The 24,648-nt window shown below is 41.2% G+C and overlaps 2 protein-coding genes across 2 annotated transcripts; one reads left to right on the top strand and one right to left on the bottom strand.

Moving 5' to 3' along the window:
- The first annotated feature begins 1,172 nt into the window (after positions 1 to 1,172).
- Positions 1,173 to 9,536, top strand: LOC116407627 (guanylate-binding protein 1-like). The gene is made up of 10 exons (XM_031893317.1): positions 1,173 to 1,402; positions 2,186 to 2,313; positions 3,348 to 3,457; positions 3,809 to 3,996; positions 4,222 to 4,470; positions 6,794 to 7,074; positions 7,187 to 7,399; positions 7,495 to 7,597; positions 8,367 to 8,560; positions 9,097 to 9,536. Exons 1-10 carry the CDS (start codon positions 1,210 to 1,212, stop codon positions 9,382 to 9,384), a joined length of 1,947 nt encoding a protein of 648 aa, XP_031749177.1. The 5' UTR covers positions 1,173 to 1,209; the 3' UTR covers positions 9,385 to 9,536.
- A 7,967-nt stretch (positions 9,537 to 17,503) lies between these two features.
- LOC100496035 lies at positions 17,504 to 24,051 on the bottom strand. The gene is made up of 4 exons (XM_012971363.2): positions 23,491 to 24,051; positions 19,957 to 20,080; positions 18,973 to 19,046; positions 17,504 to 18,185 (listed from the first exon to the last, which is right to left on the bottom strand). Exons 1-4 carry the CDS (start codon positions 23,807 to 23,809, stop codon positions 17,845 to 17,847), a joined length of 858 nt encoding a protein of 285 aa, XP_012826817.2. The 5' UTR covers positions 23,810 to 24,051; the 3' UTR covers positions 17,504 to 17,844.
- Positions 24,052 to 24,648: the final 597 nt, after the last annotated feature.

Raw genomic sequence — 24,648 nt, forward strand, 5'->3', positions numbered from 1 at the left:
AATTATATCTTAGTTGGGATCAAGTACAGGTACTGTTTTATTATTACAGAGAAAAGGGAATCATTTAACCATTAAATAAACCCAATAGGGCTGTTCTGCCCCAATAAGGGGTAATTATATCTTAGTTGGGATCAAGTACAGGTACTGTTTTATTATTACAGAGAAAAGGGAATCATTTAACCATGAAATAAACCCAAGAGGGCTGTTCTGCCCCAATAAGGGGTAATTATATCTTAGTTGGGATCAAGTACAGGTACTGTTTTATTATTACAGAGAAAAGGGAATCATTTAACCATGAAATAAACCCAATAGGGCTGTTCTGCCCCCAATAAGGGGTAATTATATCTTAGTTGGGATCAAGTACAGGTACTGTTTTATTATTACAGAGAAAAGGGAATCATTTAACCATTAAATAAACCCAATAGGGCTGTTCTGCCCCCAATAAGGGGTAATTATATCTTAGTTGGGATCAAGTACAGGTACTGTTTTATTATTACAGAGAAAAGGGAATCATTTAACCATGAAATAAACCCAATAGGACTGTTCTGCCCCAATAAGGGGTAATTATATCTTAGTTGGGATCAAGTACAGGTACTGTTTTATTATTACAGAGAAAAGGGAATCATTTAACCATGAAATAAACCCAAGAGGGCTGTTCTGCCCCAATAAGGGGTAATTATATCTTAGTTGGGATCAAGAACAGGTACTGTTTTATTATTACAGAGAAAAGGGAATAATTTAACCATTAAATAAACCCAATAGGAATATTTTGCTTCCAATAAGGGGTAATTATATCTTAGTTCTCAGCATTCTCATTGGTCAGTTCTCTTGCATCTATAATTAAGTTTTCAGTCAGTAGAATTCTCATTGGTGAATTGTTATCAACTTCTATGGAGAACTAGGGGGTGTAGTCGGACAGCTTTCCGGTTGGGTTTAGTGTCCCTTTGATGCAGCCCATTTAAGGGCTGTGATTGGCTATTATGGGCCTCTATGCACCCTATCAGCTTACAGGGGCTTTATTTGGTAGGAAATCTTGTTTTTATTCAACCAAAACTTCCCCCAAGTCAGGAATTCAAAAATAACTCCCTGGTTTGGGGTTGGTGAGCAACATGTTACCCCCGAGCCACTGGTTGGGGACCACTGACCCAAGTTCTATCCTACTGTCTCTTAGGAAGACTGAATCCGGTGTGACCCACTGCAGCTAAAACTATGGGTTCGGAGGTAAAAATGGAAGCTCCCATGTGTCTGATTGAGAACTCTCCTGATGGGAAATTATCTGTAAATCCCCAAGCCAAGGAGATCCTGTCCAAGATCACTCAGCCAGTAGTGGTGGTGGCCATTGTTGGGTTGTATCGGACGGGAAAGTCCTACCTCATGAACAAGTTGGCTGGAAAGAATGCAGGTAAGGGGGAGCAAATAATCTGGGTGCTTCTGAATCAGCAGGACTGAAATTATCTACAGGGGTGTCTATGGGTCCCTATATGGTGGGAGCTCTGTCCTGTCAAACCCAAGATGACCTGTCCAAACCCAAGCAAGATTAAGATCTAGGAGATGAGAGCTTTACCATTTTTGTTGAAGAAAATATGGAGAAGAGAAGAGATGCCCCTCCTCCCTAAAGAACAGATCTGAATATTTTCCACCATTTTCTGCAGTTCCCAGTACATGGCCAGACAGCCAAGGTTTTATCTCCAAGGAGTCTCTATGTTCTCCCTGTGTCTGTGAAGGGTTCGTCTAGGTTTCCTTCCATACTCCAAAGACACACAGGCAGCTTAATTGGCTTTTAATATAAGTATCCCCAGTGTGTGTGAATGTGACAGGGACATTAGATTGTAAGCTCCATTGGGCCTGATTTGAATGATGTAAACCCTCTGTCCTAAAATAAGGAGCTCAAATAGAAGGTAGGGTACAAACAATTCTCTACAGAGAAAGATTAAATTCATATGCATGAGATTCAATATTTGCAACTCACCCTATCCCACCACTAGAGATTCAATATTTGCAACTCACCCTATCCCACCCCTAGAGGGCGTATCTTTACTTTTTACGTCAACCAGTGATGTCACGAAGGGGGCGGGGATTGCTATTGAAGCTGAACCAATCACATGCCAACTCCAGACTTTTTCTGTTGTAGCCAGCATTATCCGAAGGTTCCCATTCTATTTGTAATATATTATACTCTTCGCAGGATTTGACTTGGGTGCAACCATCGTGGCACAAACAAAAGGTATCTGGATGTGGTGCGTTCCTCACCCAACCAAGAAGAACCACACCTTGGTACTGCTGGACACAGAAGGCCTGGAAGATGTACAAAAGGTGATGGGTCAATGCATTATATTAGGGATGTCCATAAGTTTATACGGTTATATTGATCATCTTCCTCAATTTGAGTATTTTTGCGCTTAAAGTGCAAAAAACTACTTAGACCAAAGAGACTATACCTTTATCCCAGTCCATAATCAATGGTCAGGACAAGTGATGAGCGAATCTGTTCCGTTTCGCAAAAAAATTTGCGAAATTGCAAGAAAATTTGTGAAACGGCGAAAATTTTTTGAAACAACGAAAAATTCCCAAAACGCATTTGTCGCACATTTTTTTGTCACCTGCACTTTTTTTACACAACCGCGCCCAATTTTTACGTGACCATGCTTTTTTTATGCAACCACGCCCACTTTTTACATGACTGCGCCTTTTTTGTACGCGACCATGCCTTTTTATGCTCCCAATTCGACACAACCGCGCCCTTTTTGGACTTTTTATGTGACCACGCTTTTTTTTATGCGACCGCGTCCATTTTGATGCATGACAAAAAAAATTTCTGCGTGACGAATTTTTCCGCAGTGAATTTTCACTGACTTTTCGCGATATAATTCGCCAATGGCGAAATGTGGAAATTCGCTGCGAATCCATGCCACGCAAAAAAATTCGCTCATCACTAGTCAGGACCTAGGACCACCCGTTTCTTTAAAAGCTTCCCATTGGATAGCGAAGGACAACCTAAGTTTTGGTTCTAGTGACCAAACAGAATTGTATCTCAAGACCCCCAAGGACCATGGCCCACAGGAGATAAGTCATGCACAATAAATTGTTGCTACCGTAAGGCAACTTTGGGCGACTTCATTTTGAAGCTCCACGTATGTCTTCCTACCGGTGGAGCACATTAATGCCGGTGGGAAGGCGTTCCTTGGCCCTAAAGTAAAGTTCATGAGAAGGTCCAGGAGGAAAAAGCAACAATGGGAGTCAATATTAAAATGCTGCTGGCCACATACCTACCAACAGTCTGAATCCCAACACTCTACCCATGCGTCCCAACCCTGCTGTGGTTGCAAACTTTTTTCATTTTTTTCCAGGGTGACAAGAAAAATGACACCTGGATTTTCTGCCTTGCGGTTTTGCTTAGCAGCGCGATGGTGTACAACAGTAAGGGGACCATCGATCAGGACTCCATCGAGAAACTTCAGTATCCTTGGATAGTAGGCTCACCAGTCAATTGTTCGGCCATGTTGGGGCTCATTTAGGATGGCACCGACCTTGTTGCTATGGCCGCAAGTTTAACTTAGAGAATAGTGGCAATGGTAACCATCTGGCATAGCCTGAGATATGGCTTACAATTGCCCTGGAACAAATTCTAGAGCACTAATGGGGCAAAAATTAATCTACCTCTTTGTTGAGTTTTTTAGTACAACAGCCTTTCAACAAAAAAAAGTAAAGAGTGAAAATAGTTGCCCCTTTGGGTGCAATATGAGAATCGCCTGGGGCAATGTCCAATGGCTCCATCATCAGGGTTGGTTTCCTTTACTTTACCCCATAGTTATGTGCAGGAACTAACTGAAAAGATTAAAGTAAAGGCTTCTGAAAATGATGACGAGGAGGCTGAGTTTTCCAAACATTTCCCCATCTTCATATGGACAGTGCGGGACTTCACCCTGTCTCTGGAAGTGAATGGAGAGAAGATCACAGACGATGACTACTTGGAGCATGCTCTGGCGGTGAAGGAACGTATGTAATGTGCACCGGTGGTGATAGCCCTATCCGAGATTGGCAACCTCTCAAACCAAAGCTGTACAACGTTGGTGAGATCCTAAGACTCATGGTTCCTCAACATCTGGAGTGCCACAGGTTGCCTTTCCCTGATCCATGACCACACACAGCTTAACCCTCGACATGTCTGAGTTAACTTCAGTATATTCTGTGGCTTATTTCTCTTTCTCTCTTATTTCCCAGCTGAGAGAACTCTGAGGGACCAGATGCTCAACCTGCCGAAGAAATGCATCCGCATGTACTTCCCGCGTCACAAGTGCTTCACATTCTGCAGCCCCACCTCTAACCTGAACCTCTTTCAGAAACTCGAACAAGTTTCTGATGAACAGCTCTTTCCTTCCTTCGTGGCAAAAGCAAAGCAGTTCTGTGATTATATCTTCAGCTATGCAGAAGTCAAACACCTGGATGGGTTTCAGCCAGCAAAAGGCAACAGTAGGTTGGATTCTTCTCTCCAGTGATGGAATTGGGTGGTGGTGCCTGGTAGAGAAACATTTGGTGCAGGGACTCCTTCTTCTCTTATAAAATAGTAACATTTGTTGCTGCCTTCATTTCTCATATTCTTTAACGTCTCCTTTCCCTTTTAAAGGAGAAGGAAAAGCATTTTATTGCTTTACCATATCTGAATAAACAGCCCTAGAAGCTCCCTGTGTTTGTTTAATATAGCAGCTGACATTTTAGCTTGGTCTTAGTAGCTTCCTGCTGCAGCTCTAGCTGCTGGTAGCTCAGATTGCACAGAGTTAGGAAGGGGAGCAAATTCTGATAGGAGGGGAAGGAGGAAAAAGGAGGGGGAGAGGTAGAGAGGAGCAAACTGAGCAGACTCATGCCCGTGCCCTTAAGAACATGTGAACACAAAAGAAGACAAGAAATCCGGTGTTTCTTTTGATAGAGGACTCAGTGCAGCTTTTCTGTGAGTGCTTATGGCTGTATTTACATAGACCTTTAGATAAAGTTTACTTAGTTTTTACCTTTCCTTCTCCTTTAAACCTCCATTTTGTATTTTTTGACATTTTTATGCTTTTTTTTCTTTGTCCTCTTCTTTTTTTTTTTTTTACTTATTGTACCTTCTCCTACCTCTCACCCACCAACCTTGATTGTCTCTTTATGATCCTAATTTCTATTGCTCTTCTGTGGCCTTCTCTTCCACAGTCCCTCTTCTTTGCTTGTTCTGGTGGGTACTGTTGGGTAAGGTGTGTCTTTGAACAGTATCTAGTAGAATTAAGTCTAAAACAACTGGACTTTTCTGAGTTTTTTCTTCAAATGCCGGAGAATTCCCTACCACTCATTTGACCTGAAGGAGCCACTTGGATGAGTGTTAAGAAAACCCAGAAAAGCCCAGTTGTTCTAGACTTAATTCTACTAGATACTGTGTATCATGATCTGGATGAATGAGAATCTTCATAGACTGATTGATACATAATGTATAAGACTTAATTCTACTAGATACTTTGTATCATGACCTGGATGAATGAGGACCTTCATAGACTGATTGATACATAATGTATAAGACTTAATTCTACTAGATACTTTGTATCATGACCTGGATGAATGAGGACCTTCATAGACTGATTGATACATAATGTATAAGACTTAATTCTACTAGATACTGTGTATCATGACCTGGATGAATGAGGACCTTCATAGACTGACTGATACATAATGTATAAGACTTAATCCTACTAGATACTGTGTATCATGACCTGGATGAATGAGGACCTTCATAGACTGATTGTTCTGTCCTCACCACGTGTTACCCTGAGGTAGTATGTGGCTTGACATACAGCTAAACCTTCCCACACTCCAATAAAGAGACAAAGGGTAAATCTGTAGAACTTTACTGGGTGATTGTGGAAATAAATGTGGTAAAACTGTAATACAAAGGAGATAAAGCACAATGAGTATATGGGGAATACACTAACACAAAACAACTGCAACATACAAACATTTCTGGATCTGATTATATGCCACAGTGTCTCTGAAGAGCTGGCAGCTTTTTAATGGTGGCTCAGTCCAGGGTTTATGACCATAATCCTTACCAGCGATGCTACCATGGGGAGAAGATGGAGAGTGTGTGCTTCTTGTGCAGCATGATCTACAAAATGGAGTCTGTACTCCCACAAGGCATTGCAAACGTCACATGGCAGGAAGTATGGTGGTTCCATAGGTTATAGGTCACACAGGAAATTAATACTTGCATTTGCAGCAAACAGTCAGCAGAGGGAGTTCACTGCTAATGAGTACAATAAACAGCAAAAATGATGGAAGCTGTGCTGGAGACATGACACTGATTGATACATAATGTATAAGACTTAATTCTACTAGATACTGTATATCATGACCTGGATGAATGAGAATCTTCATAGACCTGTGTCTTTGAAACATGAGACCGAATTATGAAGATGTCCCTGACTCTTTGCTGTAGTCAGAAAATACAGTAAACCCATTCCAGAAGTGTCAGAACTAACTCTCAGTGCTCCCAAGTCATCTTGGCTAGGATAAGGTTGTTTCTTTTTCAAGTATCTGTAAGATCAACCTCAACCTTATGTCCCAGTTGTAAGCAGATGTTTCGTCCCATGATACTCACTGGGTCTCAATTGTTAAATAACTTCTACATTTTCCTTCACTTTGGGCAAGCCGGGGTATGGCACTTTTTAAAAATCACCCCCAAAATTCCATGCCCAAATCCCTAATGAACAATTTGGGAAATCGTGTTGCTGTATGTTTTGTGGGTTGTTAGCCAATCTATGCTTATTTTTAGTGTTTGGAAATCTGGCCGAAAAATATACTGAAGCTATTAACAATGGCCAAGTCCCTTGTATGGAGAATGCAGTCCTTTACCTTTCTGAGAATGAAAACAAGGCAGCAGTTGAGAAGGCCTCGGAATACTATGAAACTGAGATGGACAAGAGAGTGGTGTTTCCTACAGAGACGATGGACCAGTTCATGGATATTAACAAAGAATGTGAGGAAAAGGCAGTTGATATCTTCATGGCAAGATCTTTCAAAGACAAAGACCATCACTTCCAGAAAGAGCTAATGGTGAGACAGGGTGTCCCTTCCAAAATAAGCAATGGCTGCCAGTGATTTGGCCAATCAAACCTGGATATCAAATAGGATATTGGCTGATAATAATAATACTTTTATTCAACAGGGGAGGATACAGAAGAAAAAGAACGAATTTCTGAAGAAAAATGAGGATGCTTCTGTTGCTAATTGTGATGATTTGCTTGCAAAGTTATCAGAAGACCTAGACAAAGCTCTCACTGCTGGGTCGTACGTTGTTCCCGGCAGCTATCAACTATTTAAGCAGGAGATGGATAAGATTGTTGGAAAATACAATGAGGATACAAAGAAAGGCATTAAGGTAACACTTATGGAGAGGGGGTTGGATTGATAGTCAAATCTCGATCTGAGGCCAAATCTTTCTGCTAACGTGGACATACTTTTTTTTTCTTGCAGGGCGATGAGGTTCTTCAGAAGTTTCTGAAGAATAAGGAGGCGACTGGAGACACAATTTTGACAAGTGACAAGGCCCTTGATAAAAATGAGAGGATTAAAGAAGGTATCTATGTAGCATTCTTAAGTAAAGCTCTATCACATAATTAAAGGGGATATAATAACTACTGCACTCAATAGTTGCTTTAAAATAGCACAAAGGTGAAGGCATGCTGGGAGCTGTAGTCCAGCAAATTCATAAAGCAATATTGCTCAATAAACCTTCCCCAGCTCTCAAAAACCAGTGGCTGCATTAATATGTGAAACAATCCTCCAATAAGAACCCCAGCTGATCTGTGTAAACCTGGCTTCATGTTCTTTATTCATATATTTGTACAGGGAAGAAGTTCATTGCTTCTAATGACCCCCTGCTAAGCTTTCATACTGATGTCTAGACATTTGGCCAAGATGGCTTACCATGTCCCACCATGTGACTCCAGCTAAACAGATAATTAGCACACATGGTTTTCCATTATTAAATTGTCTCCAATCAGGAGTCCAACAAATTATTCAGACAAAGGGTAATTGATGCTGTACTGGCTCTCATCCAGAGAGTGTATCTAGGGCAGATAGGACAGTCAGTTTCAGGACTGGGAGAAGGAGAAGACCCTGGAAGTGGTTAATATTTAGGGAACATCATGATGTGTCTGAATTAATTAGAAGGGACTGGCCAGGATCAGGGGCATGGCCTAAAGAGGTCTGATTTTAGGGAGGTTTGCACTGTATCTAGGATTGTCCCTACTGTAGAGCAAGACCAGGCAGTTGTTTTCTTTGCTTGGGAGGTTGGTGGGAGGTTGAACCCCATTTTAACTGCATTTATTTTTACCAAACAACAGCTGAAAAGGCAAAGGCTGAAAGCTTAATGATAGAGCAAAAAGTATCTCAAGTGAAGGCATCTCAGGAAGAGCAGAAGGTCGACAACCAAATGAAATCCTTTGAGATGAACTTCCAGCGACTGTTGGAGAAACTTCAAGCTGAAAAAATGATGATGAGGGAGCAAATTGAACGGCTAGTGTCTGAGAAGAGGAGGGTAAGTGCCGTGACCAAGTTACCTTTACCTTATTAGCACCACCGGCTATTGCACTTCTGCTGGATGCTTTCTGGGCTTTGAAGCAAAATGTTGCAGCACTACCTCTACTTACCAATCGGCTGTTGGGAAAAGTCAAAGGAAATCAGTCGTTTGTGTTGTAGGGTGCCAGAGAATCCTCATCTTGTGGATGGGCAGCCCCACTAATGTGTTCCTCAGCCCCCATCAACTTACGGGGACTTGCCAAGGGGCAAATGTAATGGACAATGTTGAGGGTACAGTTGACTTATTTATAGAGCGGTGAGGGTATTTCCATATTTCCACAATTCCACATAAATATTGCCCCAGTATTTAGATATGGTGTAGTCTTACTATATCTCACAAAGACAAACTTTCCCTAATAAGGTCATAGATAATGAATTTGCAATGATTACCCCCTTTATGGCTTCTTGTTATGACACAACAAAAAGGCCTTTGAGATAAGGAAGATGGTGGCAATCTGGGCAGAGAAATGATCAATGAATCTCTTGTGTACATAGGAAGAAGAACTCCTGACACGCCAAGGATGTGCCCGGCAAGCCAAACTCTACGCGGCACAGATCAGTGATCTTGAGAAGGAGAAGGAGCAAGCGGATCAGGAGACTGCGTGGTATACGCCCGTATGGGAGAGCTTGAAAAGTGTAGTAGTAGATGTTGCACCTTCCCTTTTCAACTTTGGTGCAGGGATGGTGAAAAAGGCGATTTCTAGTTTCCAAAACAAGGAGAAAGAAGAAAAGAAGAATAACAAAGAGAAGGGCCCGCCCAAACCAAACAAGACCACCAAATAAAGTTGGCTGAAGCTTTATAAGCAGCCAATAATAGCCAAGTGTAGTCAGCTTAGGGTGAAGACACACAGAGCTACTAGTAGCAGCTACTTGTCACGGCAACTAAAACAGACAATGCTGATCATTTGCTTATAATTGTCTCTACGTGTGTTTTAGCAATTCTCATCTGTCTCTATGGCAGGGTAGTTTTTTAGTAGCCATGACGAGTAGCTGCTACTGAGTAGCTGCGTGTGTTTTCACCCTAAGTGCTTTTTACCCCGCTTTACTTTACTTTCCCTTGGTTTCAGCTTATTTCACTGAGAAAAATGCTCTTTATCTTGTTCAAAAAACCCGAAACAGGTCATTGAAAAGTAAGTGAAAATTAGAAACTTTGCCTTACTACTTGATTTTAATATAGTAGCACTTTTGTCTCTGTCTTCAATAAATAAAGTGAAAATCTGTGCAAAGTTCTCTTGTTGTCGAATAGTATATATGAAAAAAATTCACGTGGAAAATATTGGCTTGAATGAAATATGTCCCTAGTCTATATAGAGATGCAGCCAGCAAGTGTTCACATTTTGTCTCAACATGTCCAGACACCATTTGCCTCTAGATGGTGCCAGAGTGCAAAGACTTGCCAGCAAAAGACAATAGAAAATTCCATGAACCATCACCACCTGGTGGCAAATTTTGGTATTTTTTCCCCTGAGTTAAGAGACATAACATGACAACATGGGGAAGGAACTTGGCTGTATCTGTAGGTATTCTGCCCAACACTCACTTAATGGCCATTGCTTCACTTTCTAGGGCCACGCCACAAAAATGTTGATTGGGATTGGGACTTGGGGGGAGTCTATGTTGCTACGATAGTGTTCTGATTAGTAAATTAGAGTGTAGCAGTGCAAGACCTACCACCAGTGTTGTATTTCTGAAACAAACATGGTCTGGGTCATGTCTCTCATCTCTTTCACCTGGAAATTTGATACATATTTTGTCAAACATCAGATGCTTAATATATCCTTTGATTCCATCATTCTTCCCATAAAATAGGGATGACTGAGCTGTTGTTGTTAAACTACAACCCTCACAATGCTTTCAGCTGGGACATGAAAGGAGACATATAAGATAAACAAAACAAACCCTAACCCTGTAGGCAATTATGAATAATATACGGTGCTGGTTTCCCTTTGGGCTAAACATTAACCCTATCTGTAACAATGGCCTCTTTATTGGAGCTCCCTATAGATCCTCTCAGGTCCCTGTCTGGGTTTCAAATGAGGGGTGGGCGTGTCCTAACGGTCCCTGCCAGAAGCACAGTAGGAGGGGGAGAGCCAATCACTTGGTTCCTATCCTACAGTGCCGCCGGCCCCCCTGCACAGCCTGGGAAAGGAGGCAGCAGGAAGTAGAACAGATGGGCGGGACTGTACTTGCATTCCCCCCCGTGGAGTTGACATTAGTGGTCCATGCATAGGCTGTATCTGCTCTGCTGTGTATGCACCCAGAAACAAAAGCTTAAGCTGGGCCACCCACACAATCAAGGGACCCAGGGGTTGAAAAAGCTTGCGGTTCTTAGTGTTCTGCATATTTAGTTTTGGTTTTAACAGCAATGATTTCTTAGAAGTTGTGCAATACAGTCTGGGAGAGCACAGTTATGCTAAACGGAAGCTTTCTTTATTTCTTTAGTTGATATCTAAAGGCAAACTAAACCTCAACATAAAAATAACCTTGCATTGATATACCTTATGCTTTGGGTTTCTCTGCAGCCCAATGCCACCACAGACCAAGATCTTTGGCTCTGAAGATGCCCCAGAAGCTGGGCTGCTGTCACTTACCTGAGCTTAGGGACCCACTCCCTATATGCAACATACCTGTATACAGTAATATCAAATCCACAGCAGAAGACTAATTGGTATTACGTTAAGATTTAACACAACATGGTAGGATACCAATTGGTACATAATGAGTAATTATCATCCTAGGACACATACAACCTCATTGTCAATTGTTTATGGTGACCACTAAGATTAGAGTCACCCAGAGCACACTGAGCATGTGCAGAGTCACTGACACTCAAAATATGGCCTCCCAACATCAGAAGTGTTCTCTCTGGGGTGGGGTATATTCACTTACCAACACCTCCTCCACCTTCATTATATTATTGAGGGTCCTCTCTGGGGTGGGGTATATTCACTTACCAACACCTCCTCCACCTTCTTTATATTATTGAGGGTTCTCTCTGGGGTGGGGTATATTCACTTACCAACACCTCCTCCACCTTCTTTATATTAATAAGGGTTCTCTCTGGGGTGGGAGATATTCACTTACCAACACCTCCTGCATCTTCTTTATATTATTGAGGGTTCTCTCTGGGGTGGGGGATATTCACTTACCAACTCCTCCTCCATCTTCTTTATATTAATAAGGGTTCTCTCTGGGGTGGGGGATATTCACTTACCAACACCTCCTGCATCTTCTTTATATTATTGAGGGTTCTCTCTGGGGTGGGGGATATTTACTTACCAACTCCTCCTCCATCTTCTTTATATTATTGATGGTCCTCTCTGGTGTGGGGGATAGTCACTTACCAAACCTCCTCCATCTTTTTTATATTATTTAGAGTTCTCTCAGGGGTGGGAGATTATTCACTTACCAACACCTCCTCCATCTTCTTTATATTATTGAGGGTCCTCTCTGGTGTGGGGGATATTCACTTACCAAACCTCCTCCATCTTTTTTTATATTATTTAGAGTTCTCTCAGGGGTGGGAGATTATTCACTTACCAACACCTCCTCCATCTTCTTTATATTATTGAGGGTCCTCTCTGGGGTGGGGGATATTCACTTACCAACACCTCCTCCACCTTCTTTATATTATTGAGGGTTCTCTCTGGGGTGGGGTATATTCACTTACCAACACCTCCTCCACCTTCTTTATATTAATAAGGGTTCTCTCTGGGGTGGGAGATATTCACTTACCAACACCTCCTGCATCTTCTTTATATTATTGAGGGTTCTCTCTGGGGTGGGGGATATTCACTTACCAACTCCTCCTCCATCTTCTTTATATTAATAAGGGTTCTCTCTGGGGTGGGGGATATTCACTTACCAACACCTCCTGCATCTTCTTTATATTATTGAGGGTTCTCTCTGGGGTGGGGGATATTTACTTACCAACTCCTCCTCCATCTTCTTTATATTATTGAGGGTCCTCTCTGGTGTGGGGGATATTCACTTACCAAACCTCCTCCATGTTTTTTATATTATTTAGAGTTCTCTCAGGGGTGGGAGATTATTCACTTACCAACACCTCCTCCATCTTCTTTATATTATTGAGGGTCCTCTCTGGTGTGGGGGATATTCACTTACCAAACCTCCTCCATATTTTTTATATTATTTAGAGTTCTCTCAGGGGTGGGAGATTATTCACTTACCAACACCTCCTCCATCTTCTTTATATTATTGAGGGTCCTCTCTGGGGTGGGGGATATTCACTTACCAACACCTCCTCCATCTTCTTTATATTATTGAGGGTTCTCTCTGGGGTGGGAGATTATTCACTTACCAACACCTCCTCCATCTTCTTTATATTATTGAGGGTCCTCTCTGGGGTGGGGGATATTCACTTACTAACTCCTCCTCCATCTTCTTTATATTATTGAGGGTCCTCTCTGGGGTGGGGGATATTCACTTACCAACACCTCCTCCATCTTCTTTATATTATTGAGGGTTCTCTCTGGGGTGGGAGATTATTCACTTACCAACACCTCCTCCATCTTCTTTATATTATTGAGGGTCCTCTCTGGGGTGGGGGATATTCACTTACCAACACCTCCTCCATCTTCTTTATATTATTGAGGGTCCTCTCTGGGGTGGGGGATATTCACTTACCAACACCTCCTCCATCTTCTTTATATTATTGAGGGTCCTCTCTGGGGTGGGGGATATTCACTTACCAACACCTCCTCCATCTTCTTTATATTATTGAGGGTTCTCTCTGGGGTGGGGGATATTCACTTACCAACACCTCCTCCATCTTCTTTATATTATTGAGGGTCCTCTCTGGGGTGGGGGATATTCACTTACCAACGCCTCCTCCATCTTCTTTATATTATTGAGGGTTCCCTCTGGGGTGGGGGATATTTACTTACCAACACCTCCTCCATCTTCTTTATATTATTGAGGGTCCTCTCTGGGGTGGGGGATATTCACTTACCAACACCTTCTCCATCTTCTTTATATTATTGAGGGTTCTCTCTGGGGTGGGGGATATTCACTTACCAACACCTCCTCCATCTTCTTTATATTATTGAGGGTCCTCTCTGGGGTGGGGGATATTCACTTACCAACACCTCCTCCATCTTCTTTATATTATTGAGGGTTCTTTCTGGGGTGGGGGATATTCACTTACCAACACCTCCTCCATCTTCTTTATATTATTGAGGGTCCTCTCTGGGGTGGGGGATATTCACTTACCAACACCTCCTCCATCTTCTTTATATTATTGAGGGTTCCCTCTGGGGTGGGGGATATTTACTTACCAACACCTCCTCCATCTTCTCTATATTATTGAGGGTCCTCTCTGGGGTGGGGGATATTCACTTACCAACACCTCCTCCATCTTTTTTATATTATTGAGGGTTCTCTCTGGGGTGGGGGATATTCACTTACCAACACCTCCTCCATCTTCTTTATATTATTGAGGGTCCTCTCTGGGGTGGGGGATATTCACTTACCAACACCTCCTCCATCTTCTTTATATTATTGAGGGTTCCCTCTGGGGTGGGGGATATTTACTTACCAACACCTCCTCCATCTTCTTTATATTATTGAGGGTCCTCTCTGGTGTGGGGGATATTCACTTACCAAACCTCCTCCATCTTTTTTATATTATTTAGAGCTCTCTCTGGGGTGGGAGATTATTCACTTACCAACACCTCCTCCATCTTCTTTATATTATTGAGGGTTCTCTCTGGGGTGGGGGATATTCACTTACCAACACCTCCTCCATCTTCTTTATATTATTGAGGGTCTTCTCTGGGGTAGGGGATATACACTTACAAATGACTCCTCCATCTTCTTTATATTACTGAGGGTCCTCTCTGGGGTGGGGGATATTCACTTACCAACACCTCCTGCATCTTCTTTATATTACTGAGGGTCCTCTCTGGGGTGGGGGATATTCACTTACCAACACCTCCTCCATCTTCTTTATGATAAGGAATGTCCCTACTGGACTTGGGAAAACAGTAAAACTTACAACTAATATGTGGGTTCTCGTTTGCTGATTAAATGCTAGGAATAAAGGTACTTACCAACACCTCCTCCATCTTTTTTATATTATTTAGAGCTCTCTCTGGGGTGGGAGATTATTCACTTACCAACACCTCCTCCATCTTCTTTATATTATTGAGGGTTCTCTCTGGGGTGGGGGATATTCATATACCAACACCTCCTCCATCTTCTTTATATTATTGAGGGTCTTCTCTGGGGTTGGGGATATTCACTTACCAACACCTCCTCCATCTTCTTTATATTATTGAGGGTCCTCTCTGGGGTGGGGGATATTCACTTACCAACACCTCCTGCATCTTCTTTATATTACTGAGGGTCCTCTCTGGGGTGGGGGATATTCACTTACCAACACCTCCTCCATCTTCTTTATGATAAGGAATGTCCCTACTGGACTTGGGAAAACAGTAAAACTTACACCTAATATGTGGGTTCTCGTTTGCTGATTAAATTCTAGGAATAAAGGTAATAAGTTTTCTTGTGCCCCTTTTTAAAAGCAGAGATCTCATTGGTATTTACTCCAGGTGATCAAATATGATATGAAATATGGAAAGTTGTCATAATGGATGTCCAAGAATCTCTGAAGTTAACCACACATTTTGAAATTTTGAACTCTTATTTTTCATCTGTCTATACATCTGAGTAGCCAGATAATGAAGGCTTCCCTTGTAATATGCCCAGTTCGAGTAATTTAGCTACTGGCACATGGATCACTCGGGAGGGAATTCAATAGAGACTTGAACATGTAAAGGTAAACAAAGGTCCAGGACCAGATGGGATTCATCTCAGGGTATTAAATGAGCTGAACGTTGTGATTGCCAAACCTCTTCACTTAATTTTTCAGGATTCATTGAGGTCTGGCATGGTGCCAAGAGACTGGCGGATTGCTAATGTGGTGCCGTTATTTAAAAAGGGATCCCGTTCTCAGCCTGAAAACTATAGGCCTGTTAGTCTGACATCAGTAGTAGGAAAACTTTTGGAAGGGGTAATAAGGGATAGGGTACTTGAATACATTGCAGTTCACAATACTATTAGTTTGTGCCAGCATGGTTTTATGCGTAACAGATCTTGCCAGACTAATTTAGTCGCCTTTTATGAGGAGGTGAGCAGGAACCTTGATGCTGGAATGGCAGTTGATGTCATCTACTTGGACTTTGCTAAAGCGTTTGATACAGTACCTCACAGAAGGTTAATGATCAAATTAAGGAATATTGGCCTAGAACATAATATTTGTAATTGGATAGAGAACTGGCTGAAGGATAGAGTACAAAGAGTGGGGTAAATGGAACATTTTCTAATTGGGCCAGTGTGGTTAGTGGAGTACCGCAGGGGTCAGTCCTTGGGCCTTTGCTTTTTAACTTGTTTATTAATGACCTGGAGGTGGGCATAGACAGTACTGTTTCTATTTTTGCTGATGACACTAAATTGGGCAAAACTATAAGTTCCATGCAGGATGCTGCCGCTTTGCAGAGCGATTTGACAAAATTAGAAAACTGGGCAGCAAACTGGAAAATGAGGTTCAATGTTGATAAGTGCAAAGTTATGCACTTTGGTAGAAATAATATAAACGCTAACTATCTACTGAATGGTAGTGTGTTGGGGGCATCCTTAATGGAGAAGGATCTAGGGGTTTTTGTTGATAACAAGTTGTCTAATTCCAGGCAGTGTCATTCTGTGGCTACTAAAGCAAATAAAGTGCTGTCTTGTATAAAAAAGGGCATTGACTCAAGGGATGAGAACATAATTTTGCCCCTTTATAGGTCCCTGGTAAGGCCTCACCTTGAGTATGCAGTGCAGTTTTGGGCTCCAGTCCTTAAGAAGGATATTAATGAGCTGGAGAAAGTGCAGAGACTGCAACTAAACTGGTTAAGGGGATGGAAGGGTTAAACTATGAGGTGAGACTGTCGAGGTTGAGGTTGTTTTCTCTGGAAAAGAGGCGCTTGCGAGGGGACATGATTACTCTGTACAAGTACATTAGAGGGGATTATAGGCAGTTGGGGGATGTTCTTTTTTCCCATAAAAACAATCAGCGCACCAGAGGTCACCCCTTTAGATTAGAGGAACGGAGCTTCCATTTGAAGCAGCGTAGGGGGTTCCTCACGGTGAGGGCAGTGAGGGGGTTGGGGAATGCCCTGCCGGGGGATGGGTTAATGGCAGATTCTGTTAATGCCTATAAGAGGGGCCTGGATGAGTTCTTGATCAATCAGAATATCCAAGGCTATTGTGATACTAATATCTACAGTTAGTACTAGTGGTTGTATTTATAGTTTATGTATGTGAGTGTATAGATTGGTAGGTGTGGGTTGTGGGTGCTGGGTTTACTTGGATGGGTTGAACTTGATGGACACTGGTCTTTTTTCAACCCTATGTAACTATGTAACTAACTATGTAACACAATGACTGAACCGTTGCACTATGGCGTTCCTTAAGGATAAACTGTTTGTCTGTCTTATTTAAGGGCATTTTATACTACATAAAGCCAATGTACAGCTTAGAGCTTCCTGCCATAGGTACATTGTGACATATTAGGAGAAAAGGAGCTCTCAAGGCTCTATTGGGTTGACCTTTTGGTCCACCATGAGAATTCCCTGAAGACCACAGAGTAAGAACATGACTGTCTTCATTTGGCTGTGATACCCAATATTCCCAATTAAACAAACGGGATAGTTTTAGCCCAGTTGCCCCTCCACACAGACCTCTTCCTAGTTGCACCCAACCAATTCCCTCCCCACTTTGTGGGACCCCTCACCCCCATGTATGCAAGATATGGAGATACCACAACCAGCCAGTTATACCATTGCTCCATTCTGTGGGTCATTTGCAACTCCTAACAGAAAACACACACAAGAGAGTCTACTGGGAGTTTCCATTTTTTATTCAAGCTAAGAATCGATGCTGCAGGAGAGACCTAATGAAAATGCAGTAGGTTACACCACCCTAAATACTACAGTAACCTGTAAGAATATCAGCAAATTATTTCTTCTACTGAAACAACTTTATTAAGCGTTACACAAAGTTTTCAGGCACAAATTTTCTGCCTTTGTAGCTCATTCAGGGGGGCCTGGAAAGCAACACTCCATCAGGTTTATGATACAGTACATGGTGGTGGGATAGGTGGTTTTTCAATTTTTTTTGTTTCTTCCTGCAGCGTCTTTTCTTGCATTCGCTGCTTTTGCAGCTCCTCCTCTTTCTTCTTCATTTCCTTCTCATGAACTTGAGCTGCATTTGCTGCCTTTGCAACTCCTGATCTTTATTCTTTACTTCCCTCTCATGAATGAACTTGAGCACCTTTTTCTTCCTTCCTTGTCTCTTTTTCTCTGGATCCCCCATTCTCTCCAAGGAAAACTCTATATCTTTGATAATTTCACAGAAAATATTCAGCACCTCCTCGTGCCTCCCTTTGGTTTTGATGCAATCTTCTGGGGTGAAATTTTCAAGGGCAAAGATTTGCTCCGCCCCCATGTTTTCAAACTTTTCCTTCATTTCTCTCAGATTCCCACTGGTCTTATGGGTTAGAACCACAATAGGAAAGATTTCTGCAAAGAGCAAATGATTGTTATGTAGCAACACCTAGGGCACATAGGGTTTATTTACTAACATAGGTGCTAACTTGCACAAGTACGGTGCTGATTACTCTTTGGCTCCTATGTCTGTACAGTAGGTCAAGTCAAGTTTAAAGGACAATGAAAGGCATTTTATTGTCAATAGATTAGTGCAATCCATTACCATACCTGAGTAAGCAGCCCTAGAAGCTTAATCTGTCAGTTTAAGATAGCAGCTGCCATTTAAACTTGGTCTGTTCTGCAGCTCTAGCTGGTACTATATTCTGATTTGAGGGGGAGTGAATTCTGATGGGAGGAGGAAAAGGGGGGGAGAGGGAGAGAGGAGTAAACAGAGTAGTCTTGTGCCCATGCTATGAAAGAATTTTTTTGAGAGCAGGAAGTCTGACACAGAAGAATATGTTTACAAAAAAGGAGACAAGAAATCCTGTGTTTCTTTTGATAGAGGACTCAGCAGTTCTGTGAGTGCTTATGGCTGTATTTACATAGACCTTTCTGATAAAGCTTACTGAGTTTTTACCTTTCCTTCTCCTTTAAAAGAATCACGTTTAAAGAGCAGCACAACACCAGGGGATGCTTCTTAGCTTAAGTTTCTGATAGCTGGTCATCTAGCTAAACCAAACAGCAGGAGGCACTGTTGTATCAAATTTATTATATCAGTAGTATAGTATTTGGTAATGTCTTGAAAACTAGGGCAAAACAGTAAATTAAAGTGTTATACTCTTTGCAGCAGATGAGAAATATAACCCACACTATACTGTACCTGTCAGGTCTCTGGCCGTTTCAAGCAGCTCTTTTATCATTGGCATCTCCTCGTTGGGCAGTCCTTGCTTTACACTGGACATCAAGGGACCGTGCAAGGGAAATTAGTGAGGAAAAAGTCAAGTGATGTTACTCCTCCCCCATTTGCTTGGATAATTATTATTATTTTAACAACCAATAGCAGCAAGAAAGATTATTTTTTGCAGATTTACAGTGAGAGATCTTAGGATAGAGATAATTATGTAATTTCTCCCTTCATTATATGGCACAGGAATCAGACATGGGGATAAAGGGACAGACTTGTTCAGTGCTGGGAAACTGTGCTTAATGCTCCCAACTCCAATTGCAGGAACAGAGAACAGGGAGCCAGATTTATACAGATCAGCTGGGATTCTCATTGGAGGATTCTTTTGCATTTCAATGCTGCCAATGGGGGCCCTAGAGAGCTGGGAAAGTTTTATTGTGCAATATTGCTTTAAGAATACAGCCCTGATGTTGCTGGACTACAGCTCCCAGCATGCCTCACCCTTCATTATATGTTACATTATTCTGGGATTTGTAGTCCAGCAACAGCTGAGTAACGTTTGGTTGAGCCGCGCTGTGCAGCAGGGTTTAGTGTCCCCTTTAATGGCAGAACATGCAAAGCACTGTGGGAATTGGCATCTTGGCTGGAGGATTGTTTCCAGGGTTCGATGTAGTCAGCTGGTCGCTAACGGGTTAAGTCTCCACGGGTGTCTCCAGATGTTTCCCTGCTCTGGGTTTTCCCCCTCACTTGTTTAGATGTAAAGGCTGAGAGTTCTGTAAGGAGGAGCCGCGGTGTTGGGGATTTAACCCCCTGCAACAATACTTACAGCATAGAAACTGCTCAAAATAGCAATTAATAATTTACATTTATTAAGGTGTTTAGTTCTTCTCTATCATGAGTTCGCCTAGAGGGCCCAGAACAGAATGGTACCGTAATCCTTATAATAGAAAGGCTAATTACCTGAACACAAAGATGGGGTAGATAAAGTCAGATGATTTTACATCTGCCTCAGCATCTATAATTCTTTCTGTGAGCCCAAATCCTTTGCTCCAATTTACTCCCTTATCCAGGGGCAACAAGTTGGCTGGAAACAAAACACATCAAAGAAAATAGTTATTTAGTTTTGAGCTTTATCATATTCAGCATATTACCCAACATATGTTATTTAATAAGCCTTTTAATATACAGATATAGGACCCATTATCCAGAATGCTCGGGAGCAAGGGTATTCCGGATAAGGGGTCTTTCTGTAATTTGGATCTCCATATCTTAAGTCTACAACAAAATCAATAAAGCATTAATTAAACCCAATAGGATTGTTTTGCCCCCAATAAGGGGTAATTATATCTTAGTTGGGATCAAGTACAGGTACTGTTTTATTATTACAGAGAAAGGGAATCATTTAACCATGAAATAAACCCAATAGGGCTGTTCTGCCCCAATAAGGGGTAATTATATCTTAGTTGGGATCAAGTACAGGTACTGTTTTATTATTACAGAGAAAAGGGAATCATTTAACCATTAAATAAACCCAATAGGGCTGTTCTGCCCCAATAAGGGGTAATTATATCTTAGTTGGGATCAAGTACAGGTACTGTTTTATTATTACAGAGAAAAAGGAAATCATTTAACCATTAAATAAACATAATAGGGCTGTTCTGCCCCAATAAGGGGTAATTATATCTTAGTTGGGATCAAGTACAGGTACTGTTTTATTATTACAGAGAAAAGGGAATCATTTAACCATTAAATAAACCCAATAGGGCTGTTCTGCCCCCAATAAGGGGTAATTATATCTTAGGTGGGATCAATTACAACGTGCAGTTTTATTATTACAGAGCAAAAGGAAATCAGTTTTAAAATTCTGAATTATTTGGTTAAAATAGAGTCTATGGGAGACAGGCTTTCCATAATTCGGAGCTTTCTGGATAACGGGTTTCCGGATAAGGGATCCCATACCTGTATTTTATTATAAAGATAACCAAGACCATAATATCAATGACATACAATGTCAACTTAGATTCTTATAGGTCTTTTTTTTTTTTTTTTTACATTTTCTGTGATTTTAGTGCATTTTTAGTTATTTTATTGCATTTTCAGTTATGCATAGTTGTTGTTCGCTTGACTTTGTTTGTAAAACTAATTTGCCCAAGCCAAAATACTCAAACTGTGATTCTGACTGCAGATATCACTAGGAAAAAAACACCATTGATTTTTGTTTTTTTTTATTTTAGCAATTTTATTGCATTTCACATTGTTCTTTTTTACTTGTCTTTGCACATGGACATTTTGTCTCAATTTCAATTTAATTTCAATTTGGCTTTCTCTGTACGCCACATACTTAGGTAAATCTATAGATATTGGGCATCAAACTGTTCAGTAGACCCCTGGCGTTCATATTTAGAGTGTTTTATGTTGGTAAGTTATGAAATGTGGGGGTACATAATGGGGCAAAATGCAAGCTTTGTAACAATTTTCAGAAAAGTTATAAAAACTGTTCTGTTTAGCATAGCTTTGTAGTTTGCAGTAGAAATATGTATTTACCCATTTTTGTTTTGTCAGAATGTGTACTTTCAGAAAATGTATGGTTTTCTAGGGTCTCCATACTGTTAGGGGGTCTTATGCCACATAATACACATACCGGGTGCAAAAACTGCACGAGCCGGAGTGTCATATGTGAAAATTCATATGCACTATTTTTATTTGGGTGCCCCTGTACTCCGCATAGTTTGGTAAATCTATACATATTGGGCATCAAACTGTTCAGTAGACCCCTGGTGTTCATATTAAGTGTGTTTTATGTTGATACTCTACAAGTTGTGGGGGTACATAATGGGGTAAAATGCAAGCTTTGCGCCAATTTTCAGAAATGTCATAAAAACCGTTCTGTTTAGCATAGCTTTGTAGTTTGGTAGTTTGCAGTAGAAAGATGTATTTACCCATTCGGAAAATGTATGGTTTTCTAGGGTTTCCATACTGTAAGGGGTCTTATGGCACATACATATACCGGCTGCAAAAACTGCACGAGCCGGAGCGTCATATGTGAAAATTCAAATGCACTATTTTTATTTGGGTGCCCCTGTACGCCACATAGTTTGGTAAATCTATGCCTATAGGTCATCAAACTGTTCAGTAGACCCCTGGCGTTCCTATTTGGGGTGATTTGCCTTTGTATGCAAGGAATTGTGTGAGATAAATGAGGCAAACTGCAACATTTTTAGGCGATTTTCTGAAATATCATAAAAACCACTAACTTTAGGAAAGCTCTGCAGATTGGTACTTTGGTGTAGAAAGGACTCTTTACCTATGTTGGATTTGTCAGAATGTGTACTTTCCAAAAATATATGGTTTTCAGGGGACACCCTACATTTCTGCAGTTTCTATCCCACATAAAACTGCCAAGTGTTTATGAATTAGGTAAAGGTAAGCCATGAAATTAGTGTGCACAAGGTATATTTTGGGGTCTCTAAGTGCCATGTGCTTTGATAAACCTATGTACAGTGGGCATCAAACTGTTCAGTAGACCTCTGGGGTTTATATTTAGGGTGTTTTATCTTGGTGCCTAATGACCTATAGAAAATAAGATGCTGCATGTTGGAAGTTTTGAGGTGATTATTGGAAATGTCATAAAAATCGGCAAACTTGGGAAACCTTTGCGGCTTGGTACTTTGGAGTAGAAAGACATGGGTACCCATTTTAGATTTCAGGAAATATGTACTTTCCAAAAATACATGACTTTCTGGGGTGAATGTACTTTTTACTAGCATTATCCCACATATAATGATGTAAATGTGTTGATTTTGCAGAAGCTGAAATGACAGAAATGATAGATCATATGGGGGTATGTTCACATTGGGGCCCCTACATGCCACATACTAAAAACCAATAACTTTAGGAAAGCATTGCAACTTGTTAGTTTGGAGTCGACAGACAGTTGTGCCTATTCTGTATTCCCCAGAATCTGTTGTTTCTAAAAATGTATATTTTTTGGGGATAATCCTTCTGTTAGTGGAATTTTTGGCTTTGAAATCTAAAGTATGCAGCTTTCTGGAGCAGTGCTTTGGGAATTTGGTAGGGTACTGCTGGGAGTTTGTGACCTATACATGTGAGAAATCTCCATAAAACTATATATATTTGGTATTGGCACATTCAAGAGACATGGGACTTTCCAAATCAGTTGTATTTTCACGCATAAAATAATTTTCGTTTCTGGTATGTGTGTTTATATTATGGAAAATATTATTTTTTTAATTTTTTAGAAATTTAGAAGCCCATATCTTGTTACACAAAACTTCCACCATATTTTGAAAGCTTAGGTTGTCCTGAAAAAACAATATATAGTTTTCCTGGGTAAACTAAAAGTACCCCCTGAGGTAAAGCCCCTAAAGTGAAACAGTGCAAAATGTTCAAAAACTGGCAGTAGACGTTCCGCTTTGTCAAAAACGGCTGTGCCTATAGCCTGTGTATAATGTATAGATTCAGCCATGGACTTACCAAGCTGAGCAAATATTTCTGCCGTCTCATAATCGTTCATCGCTGAGCAGCCGCGGTTGTCCACCAGCGTCAGGGTGTCGGTCAGCGGAAACGTTACTCTGGTTTTAGTGTCGCCGCCTTCTGAATTTTTGGAGTCTGTATAGTTCTGGTACTCGCCATCTTCCAAGACGTACTTGCAGGTGTTGATGAAGGAGGATTTGCCGTGTCCCAAAAACCCAAAGAGCTGGAGGAGGACCCGGTCGTAGCCCTGGTTCTTTGTGGTGCAGTCAGTCAGGTTGAGGTTTTTAATTGAATCTGTCAGTCGAGTGATTTCATCCATTTTCCTTCCCAGTAACCGGACTCTGTGCCCCGAGGTGAATAGACGCAGAGCTGAGAGAGACGGTGCCTTTATATATAGGGAATGTGAAAGTAAAAGTAACACAAACACATGAAACCCCCACACAGCCCAAACTTACAGAGCAGTAAAATTCAAGTAAAATAACTTGGTGCTGTGACTTGGATATGTGTGATTATACAAACCGGATTCCAAAAAAGTTGGGACACTAAACAAATTGTGAATAAAAACTGAACGCAATGATGTGGAGGTGCCAACTTCTAATATTTTATTCAGAATAGAACATAAATCACGGAACAAAAGTTTAAACTGAGAAAATGTACCATTTTAAGGGAAAAATATGTTGATTCAGAATTTCATGGTGTCAACAAATCCCAAAAAAGTTGGGACAAGTAGCAATAAGAGGCTGGAAAAAGTAAATTTGAGCATAACGAAGAGCTGGAAGACCAAATAACACTAATTAGGTCAATTGGCAACATGATTGGGTATAAAAAGTGGCAGTGTCTCTCCGAAGCCAAGATGGGTAGAGGATCACCAATTCCCACAATGTTGCGCAGAAAGAGAGTGGAGCAATATCAGAAAGGTGTTACCCAGAGAAAGATTTTGCATCTATCATCATCAACTGTGCATAACATCATCCGAAGATTCAGAGAATCTGGAACAATCTCTGTGCGTAAGGGTCAAGGCCGTAAAACCATACTGGATGCCCGTGATCTCCGGGCCCTTAAACGACACTGCACCATAAACAGGAATGCTACTGTAAAGGAAATCACAGAATGGGCTCAGGAATACTTCCAGAAACCATTGTCAGTGAACACAATCCA

This window comes from Xenopus tropicalis, chromosome 9, assembly GCF_000004195.4.
Source record: "Xenopus tropicalis strain Nigerian chromosome 9, UCB_Xtro_10.0, whole genome shotgun sequence".
Taxonomy (NCBI): Eukaryota; Metazoa; Chordata; class Amphibia; order Anura; family Pipidae; genus Xenopus; species Xenopus tropicalis.

What these genes read in the sequence shown, in the direction of transcription:
- LOC116407627 (XM_031893317.1), top strand. Translation starts at nt 1,210, where the DNA reads ATGGGTTCGGAGGTAAAAATGGAAGCTCCCATGTGTCTGATTGAGAAC. An exon ending in GTTGGCTGGAAAGAATGCAG is followed by an intron (nt 1,403 to 2,185) that starts GTAAGGGGGAGC and finishes TACTCTTCGCAG; the next exon opens with GATTTGACTTGGGTGCAACC. An exon ending in ACTTCCAGAAAGAGCTAATG is followed by an intron (nt 7,075 to 7,186) that starts GTGAGACAGGGT and finishes TTTATTCAACAG; the next exon opens with GGGAGGATACAGAAGAAAAA.
- LOC100496035 (XM_012971363.2), bottom strand. Translation starts at nt 23,809, where the DNA reads ATGGATGAAATCACTCGACTGACAGATTCAATTAAAAACCTCAACCTG. An exon ending in TACCCCATCTTTGTGTTCAG is followed by an intron (nt 19,047 to 19,956) that starts GTAATTAGCCTT and finishes CTTGATGTCCAG; the next exon opens with TGTAAAGCAAGGACTGCCCA. An exon ending in AACGGCCAGAGACCTGACAG is followed by an intron (nt 18,186 to 18,972) that starts GTACAGTATAGT and finishes TGCTCTTTGCAG; the next exon opens with AAATCTTTCCTATTGTGGTT.